The sequence below is a fragment of the Micrasema longulum genome, unplaced genomic scaffold (assembly GCF_059751315.1).
Source record: "Micrasema longulum isolate JH-2025_06_02 unplaced genomic scaffold, ASM5975131v1 h1tg000848l, whole genome shotgun sequence".
Lineage (NCBI taxonomy): Eukaryota > Metazoa > Arthropoda > Insecta > Trichoptera > Brachycentridae > Micrasema > Micrasema longulum.
Window position 1 is genome coordinate 481,213 of NW_028278040.1, and position 14,468 is coordinate 495,680.

Consider the following 14,468-nt stretch of genomic DNA (forward strand, 5'->3'; position numbering starts at 1 on the left):
ATTTGGAGAAGAAAATCAGTTTTTTTTTTGAAATTTTAGACGAATCGGGCAAAGCAAGTATACCAATCAAGAAACTCTTCAAAAGGCAAACCTGTCTATGATGGAAAGCTGAACTCGATAAATTCAAGAAAAACGCCCTAAAATTTCAGCACAAGCTTTAAAACTCAAGGACTCTCCGTAGAGAATCTATGACGCTACTTGAGTACCTAGAAGCTAAATTACTCTACAAAATCGTCATTGAAAAAGCAAAAACTGAATCCTTGAAGAATTACTGCGGCTCTCAAAACAGAGAAACCATCTGGTCTGCAATTCACAGAGTGCTGGTCAACCGGAAAAAGACCACCCCATTAGCGACGCTAAAAAATGGCAGCGACTTTTATTTTTTTTAAATATTTTTTTATTTTTATTTACTTAAACGCCTTGTAGGCTTTTACATGTTGAAAATATATTTATATATAAAGAACAGACATATATTTTACGCAAAAGTAACAAAAAATTGAAATGAAGTAATAAGAATAAGAAAATAAAATAAATATAAAAAGTAATCTTACGTATAGTACATACATAAATTTATTCCACTGGAGATAACAGAACTTTATTTTTTTTGTATAAAAAAACTTGAAACTAGATGAAGTTAGAAAAAAAAAAAAACAGATACAAGTTAATAAAATGTATCTAATTTAAAAGAACATATTATTATTTAAGTATTTAAATTTAGAGATAATAAATTGATACACTGCCGCTTACTTAGCTTAGCGAATACTTAGCTTCCTCTAAAGAAAGCAATAGCCGTCTATTGGAGAGGTTCTTTCCGGACGACAATACACAGAAAGTGACCCGATATTTACGGTAGAGGAAATTGAGGATATAATATCAAATATCAATCCGGAAAATGTGCCCGCTGAAGACCATTTCACCGTGGACATCTGCCTTCACTTCTTCAACGTGGAAGGGTCACTTGTACTAGGTATGTATAATGCATGTCTCAGAGTGAGACACTTTTTAGCTCATTGAAAAATGGCGAGGGTCATTGTCATTCCCAAACCGGAAAAATTTTACCTTTAAGATATCAAGTCTTACAGGCAGATCGGACTTGTTTTGGCATTTGGTAAAGTACTCAAGAAGTTGATAATTAATCGGATTAACTGGCACTTTCATCGCAAAGGTAAGTTGAGTCAGAAGCAATACGGATTTACACCCCGAAAATCAACAGAAGACGCTCTTAACACATCAGTCAAGGTAATCTGGACTGGACTGCAAGACAAGAAAATGGTCATAGCAATCTCGCTTGACATATAGGCAGAATAGTGAATGTTACACAATGTGTAAAGTGGCCCCTTAAACCAGCCAATAAAAGGTCATAAGCCCTGTAGATGCCTAGACTTCTATATTACCTACTCTAAGGTGTTCTTTATCTCTATTGTTACACGTTAATATAAACAGCTTCCTAGGGAGTTGAATTCAGTCATTGTATACAAAAAATTGGACAAACTCAAAATATTGTCGTTTAATAAATAAAAAATTATAAAAAATTTTTGGGCCATGCATTAATTAATAGTAATAATCAGGTAAACAAATTTGAAAAAATCGGAAAATATGAATTTACATGTACTTGTCTTGGTTCATATTGTAACGGTCAGTGTTTATAAGAGGTTGAAATAAATTATTTGGTCCCAGTTGGGCGACATTATAGAGGTAGGCTATCAAAAACCAATAAGCAAATTTTTAAGATTTAGAAGAATAATGCAGATAACCAAATAAAGTACCTACAAACAACTTACCCTTCACCAGTTTCGCTCAATCGGCAAGAACATGAGAATTCTCCAAAGAATAAGATTATGTCGTATAAATTTAATTTTATGAACGGAATCAAAAACGTTATATATAAAATACCTTACTGTTGTTAAATGGAATAAATATGACTTAAAGATCTGGATTTTATGAAATAAACAACTCGTTAGTGAAATACAAAATTTTAATAAAAGAAGCAATTCTCTACAAATGTAACAAGATAAGTCAATATAAAAATTCAGAAATTTGCCTAGCTGATATGAATAAGTGGTTGACAATAAATTTATCTAAGAAATAAATATTCGTAACAATAATAATGACAAGTGAAATGGATTTTTGATTGTTTTCTTCTCGAGATGATATGAAATAATGTTGATTTTACAAAATAAAATCCGCAGATGGAACTCGATATGCGACGTCTTCGGTTGATATATTTTTAACTCATGGTTGGCTCAGTTGATGATTTCCCAGAAGATTGTTTGTCGACATTTTAATTCAGTTAATGATCGTCTGCTTCATTGCATTTGTTAATTTGTGTCTCATGATCTTGAAGAAAACTTAAAAGTCTGACACCGACTTTTCCAGGTATTTACGAATAAACTTCGTAATAATTAGTGATCCATTTAAATCATGGAGTAAATATACTACATTGTAAAATCTTTATCATCGGACAAAATAGATAAAAGGTGGAATAAATAAAAATAGAATAAGGTGGAAAAATGGAAAAAGATTTAAAAAAGGTAGAAAAAGGTAGAAAAAAGGGAACCTGTAAAAAATACAATTTCATTAGAATATGATATCTCTCTCTACAAGAATTTTGCTTATAAATTTTAAACAAATAGGCTTACGTTACGTTAAACGTTCCCTTTCTTAAAGGACTACATTTTTGAAATGTGCGGTCGCCTCTCTTTGAGTCCTTGCACGACAGTTGGACTGTTCGTCCCGAGTTTTCAAATGGAAAAGAATTTATTTCTAGTGCACGGATATTGTATGGATGAGTTACTACCGCAGCCGTCAGATGGCGCTAAATCAGGCAACATTGAATTATAATCCAGTACTAAAATGCTTTCAAAACGGGGTACGTTGAACTTGTTTTTTACAACGTTACACTATATAGGATAAAACGGGAAAGCAATTAAATAAAGATTGAAAAAACATTTATTTTCACGTAGATTAAATAACGATATATCGAACTATGCATCACATTTAAATGAGTTAAAACATAATTTTGACGAATCAAAAAACATAAAAATTTTACATGTAGGAAAAGTTAGATAGATTAAAAATTTTAGAAAAAATAGGATAGAAAATAATTGCAATGGAATTTTAATAAACCGCACATAGAATTCAAAAACTCACCCTCATTAGTCCCCTTAGTTGGACCCTGTACATTGTTATAAATCAACATTTGAATACCAGAAACTTAAAAGGCTCTATGTGCCATGGACAAAAAAGGAAAGCAGACGGGAAATTAAAAATACACATAATAATTCAAAGAAAACATTATTTTATTTTTATGCCAAATCAACAAAAGAGCATATTTTAATGTAGTTTAGTAAAAAATATATAAAAAAGACATATTAAACTAAGTATAAAATCAAAAAAACAAATAATTTAAAAGAAAGTCTCATGTACCGTTGTTAGTTTCTTTTAAAAGGGCCAAAGTGCCCTGCTCTCTAAAGCAATAAAGGTGTTAGTGCCTTAGTGAGAATAAAGAAATAGGTACATCCACTGTTTCATCTATCTATAATAGTGATGTGACGACGATGAAAATTCCCATGGTATTTATAATTCAGTATAATTACTATTTAGCACCCAACATCGTGTATATCTAAAATTCTATTATAAAACTGTTTATGTTCTTCCGTGTGCAAGTAAGGTATTAGATTTTTGAGATCTTTTTTCTTATCTTCTGTTATTTTGCTCTTGCAATTCAGCATGGGTAAGAAATAATTATCTAAATCCGATAACTTTTTGTTCTTCTTCAATAATCTTACAATTTTCCAGGGCTCCATAGAGTTGTGGGTCTCTTTCATTTTGACAACGAAAGGATTATCACTTACGAATTTCAAGCGATGAGCCTTCGATATCTGCATTGTGGTAGTATTCAAAAATGTTTCGGCAGCCAATTTAAAATCCATGAAATCATGTGATGTCATTGAAATAACATTAAAAGGCTGCTTGTCACGAGTATTTTTCATCATATCAACAAGATCTGCAGGAACAATGGAATGTGTTACTCGTTTCCTTTTTTCGATTAAAGCAAAGTCCCTGTCGCAGCTAAGGAATGAATGCCCGCTCATTAAAAATTTATGCTCTATCGATGTAAAAACTTTTTTATACACAAGATATGCCCATAAAAATATCATCATTTTATTTTTATTTTGTCCACTACAATTGTCACTCCACATGATGAGATTCTCCTTTCTTATAAAATTATTAGAAAACATTTTGTAAATGCAGGATGCTATCGCATTTCCCCCTCTTCCTGTAATAGCTTCATGCCACATAAGCATATACCCATCACCGGTATTTTCGATATGCACACCCAAATTGAAATTTGATAATTGTCGCGAATAGTACATGGGCCCATGAGTTAAAGTTGGTGTCAGCAAAACTTGTTGCAAGTCCATGGCGGCAGTGCATATATTACTACTCGGCATCTGTGATTTTTTTATATCAAGTGACATCTGTTTTGTTGCTTTTTATGCTTTTCGATGGTGTAATTCAAGTTGATTCTTCAGTATTGTTTTATTAGATGGATCGGCATTTATTTTAGCAACATAGAGGTCGCACGTTGCACATGTATCAGTTCGTTTCTGGCCAAATTTTAAATTCGGAAACTCCTTTCCAAAAATTTTAGAGTAGAACTTATATGTGACTTTTGACTCCGGAAAAGATATCTTAAATGCTTTAAACAAACGATGTATATTTAAATCTGGACTTAAGTATTCTTTCTCTGATCTCGCTCGACCATAATGACTTACAAGTCTGGGAAACATATTTACATGTTGTTTAATTTCATCCTCATCTTCGTCTGAATATTTTCGTTTTTTCTTATTGATGTTTCCTCTTGATTCCAAGTAGGTTGTATGTCCTTGTTTCTTTTTATCGAGTAGTACTTGAATCTTTTTTGGAGAAAGGGAAAAAATGTTCATGAACGTTGCTTTGCACACACCGACAACATTTCCCTTGCCATCTGGAAGCATATAATATGCGGTGCATTGTCGCCTACTTAGAGCAGGAGATTCATAGGTTCCATGCCTTCTTCTTTTAATTTCTGTCAAATGGATTAATCCCATCAGAAAAGAAGATTGCTTTTCATTGTTTTTTAACGCATAGAATTCCGTGAACAATGACATCTTTTGTTCGAAAGGTATTTCTTTGCAGTTATAGCTGCATTTGCAGATACACTAAAATAAAAAATGAAGTGAATGAAAGCAACATAGATAATATAGGTACGCAACCGTGGGCGTATCTTAGGGACTTAGGGTCAATATCTATCACTCAGTAGAAACTAAACTAGAGGAACTAAATGTGGTGGAGTGTAATAATGATATAGTAATTTCTCCCGGTTGCAATCATTAGGGCGTAACTTATTTTCTGATATGCCGTTAACATAGTTATTTACACATTAATAATAATATTTACGAAAATATCCATGAAAATATAATTATTAAGGTTTAATTATCTTTAAACGAATTTATAATAAAAAATATATTTTTAAATTCTTTTTTTTGCTCTCCTAAAAACAAGTAAAAATAAAGTTTCACCCAAATACCTCTGACCGGGAGATTTAAAAAATTGAATTCAATACAAATACTCCATTTAAACTATGTCATGGTTGGCAGAAAATTACAGGTTGGCACATCCCTAGCGCATGATGAGTGACATTTTATCTAGTAGAGACAACCGGTGAAGATTTAAAACAATGTACAAACCTCTTGATTTGGGGGTCGTTTTGCAGGAATCAACTTTCTATTGGATGTAAAATATTCTTGTCCAGAATCTTTTAGCTTCTTTCGGGCCACTTGGGCACTTTTTTCCCCCTTTTTACGTCTTTTAACGCCACCACTATTCACAGAGACCGGTTCATTGTCAACCATTTTGATACAAATAGCATATGACTGGCGATGGCACTTAACACCTTTTAAAGGAAAACAGATGTTGGTACTTACAACCAACGCCATCTTTAGAATTTTTTATAAAATATTATTTGTACTACAATGGCATTTATACCCTTCTGTAGGACATTGGCCTTGGCACATACTATCCATTTCTTAAATAAAATCATTTTCGTTATTTATGGCACTTACACCCTTTTAAGTTTCTGGTATTCATTTGTTTTTCGTATAATAGAATCCTCTCTTACAGTACATCTTCAACACATCGCTCCTTTAATAATAAACTGAAATAACTCAAAAATCATGATTGTTAGGAAATTGCAGTTAAAGTTTTGCAAGTTTGGCGTCAACTATGTTTTGAAGAATATTTTTAAATATGGACATTCTACAGAGATGTAAAGGTGTTTCACGCATTGTGAATAAAATATTCTTTCAATTTATATTTATAAATATCTAGTGTTAAGCATATTTTATAAGATATTTAAGTTTAAAAATACTATTAGTGACTTAGTTCTGTTTTTGATTAAAAAGAAAAATTATTTTTAAATTTCGACTTAACACAAAACTTATTATTACAGTTTTGTTTTAAAAAAACTGATATTATGTATTAAACTTTAGGATATAATGTACTTTATTAGTAAAATATAAAATGACAATATTTGACTTTAGGAGTTATTACTGTTTAACACTAACAAAAAAGTCAATTATTATAATAACTTAGGTTTAATTCTATTTAATGTTAAATCAATGATAAAATTATGAATTGACCTGTAATTTAAGGTACCTACATATATAAAAAGTTAGGGGCTTAGAATATAATAACCTGACTACTAACTTGTAAATATCTTTACAAATAAATTTAATAATTAAATATAATAAGAAACACATTTTATTTTTATAATAATTTTATTAAAATCTTAATACAAAATCAACAAAAAATAATTAAAAATGAACTTTGCTTAGCATTATAAAAGACCTTTATTATTTTTTTATAATAGCAGTCTTGTTCTCTTATATTATTATATTACTATCTTAATAATATTGAGATCACTTAGGAATGCAGCAGTTATAATCACAATCAGTAAATAATATTTCTCTTAGAACTCTGTAATATTGACAGTAATGAAACAATAATTTTATTTAAAAGGAAAACATGACTGACTGACTGATCTATCGGGCTCAAATTTGGCATACAGATAGCAGTTATGATGACGTAGGTATCCGTTAAGTAGGGATATTTGAAAATTGCCGCGGGGTCAGGTATTACGTATTAGTAATATTATAATATTCATTGGCAGAAACGAGATCAAAAATAATTCTTAAGAATAGATTTAAAAAATAATCAATAAACATTTAGTAAAAAAAATCCGAATTTTAATAAGATGTCGTTATTTTTTATATGATTGTGATTACATTTTATTTAGGATGTCAATCACAAACCAGTATGTAACGATATCTTATTAAAAAATGGAATTATAAAAATTTGCGTAATATGAGGGGATTAATCCTTTAGTTATTAACTCTTTTAAGTCCTTCTTTTTATTTGCGCTTAGTTCCTGTTTTTTAGAATATACTTGTTTAATCGTTATTTCTTCGAGAGGTATCATTTTCTTTCGTTTATTTCTAACGTTCACTTCTTTATACTCACTGTCATAATAAGACGTTTTGTAACAAAATGTAAATGGATCGCTTTTAGTAATTTTTAAATGTTTGATTTCATTCCACATAACATTTTGACCATTTGTGTTGGTACTTAAATTATACCCCCACTCCTCTTGTAACTCTTTTAAATTTGAGAATGAGTTGAAACTCATTTCATGAACACTTATAGCTGGACTACTCTTTTTTGCGTTTTTGATTAAGGCAATATACTGGTCTGGAGTGTAAATAGGGCCAGACTTGAGATTTTTCTTGACCTCTTTTTCTATAAGACTGTGTACACTATCGGCCTCATTTTGGGTGTGGCCCCTAATTAAAAATTTATGAGTTATACTGTTTATGTTTAAATAATACACAGCATACATATATAAGGTTGCAATGAACTTATTCTTGTTCTGTCCACAGCAATTGTCGGAGTAGAATATTATGTTTTTCGCAGCTTCTCCATCAGAACTAATGCCTTTCAAATATTCCCAGACACACGACCCAATCTCAATCGCTCCTCTTTTTGCATCTGACTCAGTCCAGAAATAACAGTAAACATTGACATATGCATGTTTGCCTTCTTTATTATTGAGTTCGGTCAATGTCAGGTTGTAACTGTTCAACTTGCTTTTATAATAAAAAGCCGAAGTGTCACCTCTGGGACATTGCAATACCGCTTCTAAATCGTAAATTACGACTTTATTTTCATTGTTTACATTTCTCCTGTCATTCAATTTCTCCTTCCTACTTAGTTCTTTCTCTTTAAGATGTATTTGATACTTTTCTTCTTTTTTTTCTTTTTCATTACCATTTAAGTTTGCATAGGCAACACATTGGTCGCATTGGTCTTTTTTTGGTTTGTGAAAACTTAAATTAAACTCTGTTGTAAAAATTTTATAGTAAGCAATGTAGTTACCAACCTCTTTATTATTTTTAGTTTGCAATCCTGTAAAGTCTCTGTACAAATCTTTAATTGTCTTACCTCCTTCAATATACTCTCTTGTACTGTGAGCTCTAACATAGTGTCCTTCTATTCGAGGAATAGATTCAATGTGTTTTCTGATTTCAGCTAATAATTCAGGATCCAATTTTTTGTTATTGCCATGTTTGCCACGTTTCTCCTCTATGAAGCCCATCTCATTTGTGTTCGTTATGATGGTGTAAATCATTCTATAACTGATATCTAAAGTACTTCTAAAAAAAGTTTTGCACACTCTAATTCTATTATTGTCCAGTGTCAAGTAGAACGCCTTATTGGGGCGACGGGGAGTTTGGGCGTTAGTATATTTATATTTAGGTTCTATATCAACCATACAAGTTTTTATGAATGCTCTTTGCTTATTTAAATCACCAAGTTGCCAAAATTTATCAAAAATTTCATATTTTCCCTGAGTGTCTATTTTGTCTATGCATTTTAATTTACACTTCTCATTACAGGGAGTCTTGAGACAACGTGAGGGCTTATTTTTGCGAGTTTTAGACATTGACACATAAGCTCTTCCTTCGTTACGCATCTTTTTTACTCTGTTTTGTCTCCATTTAGCAGGATTTTTTACCTTCTTAAGACCTCTTTTTTTTAAGCTCTGTGTTGCAGTGTCAATATCAGAGCTTGAAGAATCCGAGCATGATGGAATTAGGAAATTCTTTTTTCTGTGCTGAGAAATCTTTCCGAATCTGTCCTCAAAATCGAAATTAGGATCATCCACGTCGTCATCTAAGTCGCTTTCATCAGTGTACATAGGAGAATAAATGGTTATTGAAGAGTTCATCGCACAAGATCTTCGTATTCGTGAACCAGTGGCATTCGAAGTCTAAAAGAGGAATATTTTTATTAATTAATTAAATAAGAAATAAATTAAAAGAGAAAATTAATTAATTATTTCATATTATATCATATACATCAGATCTGTAATCGCTTCGCTCTGTATTCTCCATACTATTATCTTCTTCTAATTCAGTAGCCGTGCGTATAATGGCTGAAGCTAAGTGACCCTGTGACTTGCCGCTCTCTCCAGTTGGCTTGGTTGAAATTTCTTGAGATGAATTCGAAGACGAAGACGACGACGATGATGAAGACGACGACGAGGACGAGCATGGTGAACTTGAAGAAGAAGAAATCCGTCTCGACGGTAGCTTCATTTCTTCAACTACCTTGGTATTTTCTTTCTCGTCTTCATACGAAAAGCTGTCACTGTCGTACTCCGGTACAAGATTTATTTTGATTTCAATGTTAGGCCGCGATTTATTTATCAACACTTCAGTTTCAACCGAGGTACATAGTTGAGGATCCTGTAATTTTGTTTAAGTAAGTTATCGATGGTAATTTATGGAATTAATTATCATAATACGAGCAGTACGAGCAAAAAAACAACATTTAACTTACATCGTTTTGGGGGGAATCCCGCATAGGGTGTAGCTCGTCTTTTTCTGTTGGTTTCTGGAAAATAGTTAGGTATTTAGTATTGGTAATAATATAATACAATAAGTGAACACAAAAATATCAGATTTTGCAATAAGTAAAACCTTACTTCTGTATCGTTTGAATGACTTTCATTTATTGTTAAATTATTTATAATCAACGAAGATCCACTGTCGCACAGGTTCACATTTTTACTTTTAGGCAGCTGAAAAAATAATAAATTTTTATACATTGTGCCCATGTTAAGCGAGCTACTCACACACCTGCCGCAGGGACTGTTGTCCCTACCGGTAGGACTAAACTTACATTAAATACATTAAATTTTACTTAGTCCTACCGGTGGGGACAATAACTTACTGGTAGGGCTACGTGTAACGGGCCAGATTGTCCCTGCGGCAGGTGTGTGAGTAGCACGCTTTAAATGAAAAAAAAACGTAGGTATTTAATTACTTACTGCGTCGTTATCAATATTCGATAAGGTTTCTCCAGGCGTTGAATTAGAGACTTTTTCCCTTTCAGAAATTTCGGATGATTGGACTAAGCCCATAATTTTTCGGATTTGCAATGACATTTTTATCTAAAACAGAAACAAATTAAATTATGCTAAAGAACATTCACATCACTTTTTAAAATAAACTGCATGAAATGATAATCAAACTATTTTTTATTATTATTTTTAACAATAAACCGATGTAAACTATAATGACTCAAACTAATTGTACTTCTTTTAGAAATAAAATGCAACAAGTCTGATTAGTGTTTCAAATCTATCGTAGTTTTTAATAAAAAAATGAGTTAAGTCTAAGTAGTTCAATATTATTTATACGATTTAAAAAAATAAAGAGGAACAAGTCTCAAAAACACGAGTTATAATTAAAATAATTATGAATTATTTCCTTACCTTTTAATCATAAAATGAAATAATAGATATTCGTCCACGGGAACAAGGATTCACTTTGAACACTGTCGGCGTAACACTGATTCGTCGCGTGATGTGAATCCCGAAGGAAGCGGCCGAGTAAATCAAAAAGAGATGGACGATCTTCTATCTCGCTTGTATAGCTTTAAATAAGGAGCCTGTTGAACTGTACTTATTCTTTTCACGCGTTTAATTCGTTTTATTGTAAAATCTCGTTTTACCTATTTTTTGAGTTAATTCGATTTATTTTTAAAGGAGCGACATGTTTTTTTAATTTGTCCCACTCTATTCCATTGAAATATTGCGTATTGTATCTCTTTCAACTTATTTTTTAAATGTACCTACACTTAAGATAATATTTAGTTTTATGTAAATATTTCTTACACTGTATAATATTCACCAGTCTAAAAATACCTATTAGAGGGTGAAAGCGCTAATCAGTCAAACAAATAAGTGGGAATGCACCAAGTATTTTTTAATCACTTAAACTAATATGTAAATATAAGTTATTAAATAATTAAATCTGCGTTTATAATGCAAGAATCTTATTTGCGGTGAACGTTCCTACAAACTATGCAAATTGAGTCGTGAAAAAACAATTTTAAAATCGCTGGTAATTTTGTTAAAATAATAAAAGGATTGAACTAAAAATAGTTTTTGATGAACGATTTACAAATTTCTTTTGTATAATTAAAATTTCAATAAGTTTGTTTTAATAAGTCAAATAATATGGTTCAGTGAAACTAACAAAAAAATATTAAATTGGAAAATGTGTTTTTTTTTAAATAAAAAAGTTCTATAAGTATTTAAATTTTATTTATATTATGTAAATACACGAAGATCAAATGTTAGACTTAATCAAATAATATATGAATATTTACACTACACACATAAAAACACTGCAGTACTTCAATGGCTGCTTGCAAATAGCGGTGTGAGGTGTGAGGAGTGAGGTGTGACAGATATCTAAGAGTTAACAGTAAAGTAACAATGATATTGGACTCTTTGCAAGTACTTTTCACACAGTAAGCTATGGTAAGCTACAGTTCTTATAAATTCATAAAATAAAACACGCCAAAAATCGGTAAAATAAAACCGGGTTGTAGTCCCGTGATAGTATAGTGGTACTCACAAACCAAAGGCCCGATGTTCAAATCCCACTCTACCACAACTCGATTTATATTTTTCCAGCGATTTACGACTTTCATGAAATAGTGTGAAAATTTAATTATTTGAGCAATTAATAAGAACTCAAGTCTATAGTTTTTCTTTTTAAAAAAATGCATAATAAACTTAGAGTATTAGAGTCCGTACTATTCCAAAGTTTGTTGGAATTTTTAAAAAGAGGGCGTGGTCGTATGTTTCGTGAAGACGTCTTTCGTTTCCAGATGTTTATAATACAGGATTGCCACAAATGCATGGCTTTAGGCGAATTTTAACAGATATTGGTAGGGAGTACAATAAAAATATTTATTTTAATTTAGTAAAAAGTTTACTAAAACATTTTTAATAAATAGAAGTAAGCAATAATAAACATTAAAAAATGACATTCTTGTGTACATAAATAACGACGGCAGGTTGTAACTTACATCTTTAAAAACTGGTTAAACAGAGTCTCCAATTCCAAAATGATTTTCGGATTCATTGTTTGATTTGAGAACTGAAAACCGTAATCTCTATTAAATTTTATATTAAAACTTATATCTTTTTGATAGAGTGAAGATGCCACTTCCGATTTCGTGAATTGGGGAAATCACACCGTTTCTCCGAAGAGGTAGGCAGAGAGGATAGAACGCCATAACACTATGTCTTTGCACGTAGACCTCGCTTTTATTCATCTATCTTCTCATGCATGTACACCGATTTTTCCGACTTTATGGTATATTAATATGAAATAAATGTATATTTACGCACCATTTATTATACGTACTAAATAAAAACATTTGTCCAAATAAATGGATAGAAAGTGGTTGGGACACACCTAATTGTAATTTCCAGGGGACAATTGTTCCACCTTGTCGCATGGATCCATTTATTCCGCCTTATTTCATCTATCGGGAATCCAAAAAAACCTTAATTTACCATATTATGCTTATAAATTTAATAATAAAATGATAACACTTTTATAAATAACATTTAAGTAAATACTAAATATGTTAAGGTAACGCACAGCTCAACACGTAGTCATAAAAATACCATTTAAAAATGGTAAGAATATATTGTCATCTCTTTTAGTTACATTCAATAAACGACAGTTTTACATTATTTTAGTGAGATAAAAAGAAATCAAATTATTTCCAGATGTCGGTTGACTCGGTTAAAGGTCTTTGAGTTTGCATTTCTTGAACATTTTAAGAAATATTTAGATTTAAACGATTGAAAAACATTATTTAAATTACATAAATCCAATGTACAAGGTATTTGAATTACACAGAAATAAGTGCTATAATAATTGCTTAAATGATAGTAAATGTTTGTGGTGCATTTATGTTGAAAATTACCAAAAAAACGTATTTCTGTGAAAATTTATAATATTTGATGAATATTTGTGATAACTGATGCATTTTCTCCCCTTTCCAGTTCTATTTGGACATCCTTTCATGGAACAAGTCGGCATTATTAATTTTGATGTAATTAGCTCTAAATACGTAAAACAATTATCAAAATAACGACAGAGCGTTCGACAGTTCGAAGCCATACTGCCCTCGTACGTAAAAAAAGAGCATCGTACAAATTCTGAAATCGACTACAAAACCAAAAATGAGGACCGTACCAACAGATTTTTTTCGTCTCTCTTTCTCTCATTTAAAACATTCTAAAAAATGAATCAGCTATAATAGGCAAAATGCTTTAGATTGGTAAAATGTGTTGTTATCCCTCTACAGATGTATATACTCCAAGATAATAAAAAGGTTACTTTATTATTCCACTTATAAACAGCAAGCCGGTAGATGATCCAATTTGTAGGAAAAAAAACTTATTGAACGTATATGTGGTACCTACATGGTAAGTACAATAACAAGCTAAGATTAGTTAAAAATATTTTAAAACATTGGTAGAGGTAATAAGAATATTTTTGCTGATCAATCTCATTAGAAAAAAATAATGTGCCTTGGAAAAAACAGAGTCGTCATAAATACACGTACTGTACTCCAAATCTATGAAAAAAACTACTCTTCGAGAGTTTCATATTATATAACATTAGGCACTGCCTTCCATTAGTTGGCCCGGCGAGAGGAGGGGGGGTATTGGAAATGTTTGACAGCTCTTCCCGAAACATGTTCTGGTTTTGAAATGTAACAAATAACTCCACTGCGCCACGCCGATACAATATTGATATTATCATTTCATATCAATAAGAGTTTGTGTGAGTAAAAATAAATTTATGGGACTGTATTGACTCTCGTATTATGACTCTCGTATTATGTCTCTAGTATGTTTAAATAAATTGCTGTCGTGAAAACTTAACTAGGAAGATTTTAATAATTCACGTTTTTTTTAAAAATATATCTGCACATGAATAAATAGTACACAGCTCTTATAAATAACTCTTTCAAACCTGAATTAATTC

General features: G+C 31.2%; 1 protein-coding gene and 2 long non-coding RNA genes across 9 annotated transcripts in view; 1 reads left to right on the top strand and 2 right to left on the bottom strand.

The window, feature by feature from the left end:
- The window catches only part of LOC148278663 (adipokinetic hormone/corazonin-related peptide receptor variant I-like), a 115,879-nt gene that overhangs the window by 41,032 nt on the left and 60,379 nt on the right, over positions 1–14,468 (top strand). Inside the window, exon 1 of one of the 5 annotated variants that reach the window (XM_088231049.1) lies at positions 11,830–11,932. The exons of the other annotated variants lie outside the window; for them this stretch is intronic. Coding sequence (XP_088087175.1) covers positions 11,930–11,932 — 3 coding nt within the window. The 5' untranslated portion in view covers positions 11,830–11,929. Of the gene's footprint in view, positions 1–11,829; positions 11,933–14,468 lie in introns of those variants that run through there. 5 annotated transcript variants of the gene reach the window in all.
- LOC148278664 (uncharacterized) lies at positions 3,282–6,119 on the bottom strand. Its single transcript, XR_015823123.1, has 2 exons — positions 5,733–6,119; positions 3,282–5,204 (listed from the first exon to the last, which is right to left on the bottom strand). It is a non-coding gene; the product is annotated as an uncharacterized LOC148278664 (long non-coding RNA).
- On the bottom strand, positions 6,918–10,515 carry LOC148278665 (uncharacterized). Of its 3 annotated transcripts, none has more exons than XR_015823125.1 (4): positions 10,088–10,515; positions 9,943–9,996; positions 9,459–9,848; positions 6,918–9,370 (listed from the first exon to the last, which is right to left on the bottom strand). It is a non-coding gene; the product is annotated as an uncharacterized LOC148278665 (long non-coding RNA). The 3 variants fall into 3 exon arrangements; XR_015823126.1 differs by having other exon boundaries at positions 6,918–9,848; positions 10,088–10,183; positions 10,433–10,480; XR_015823124.1 differs by having other exon boundaries at positions 6,918–9,848.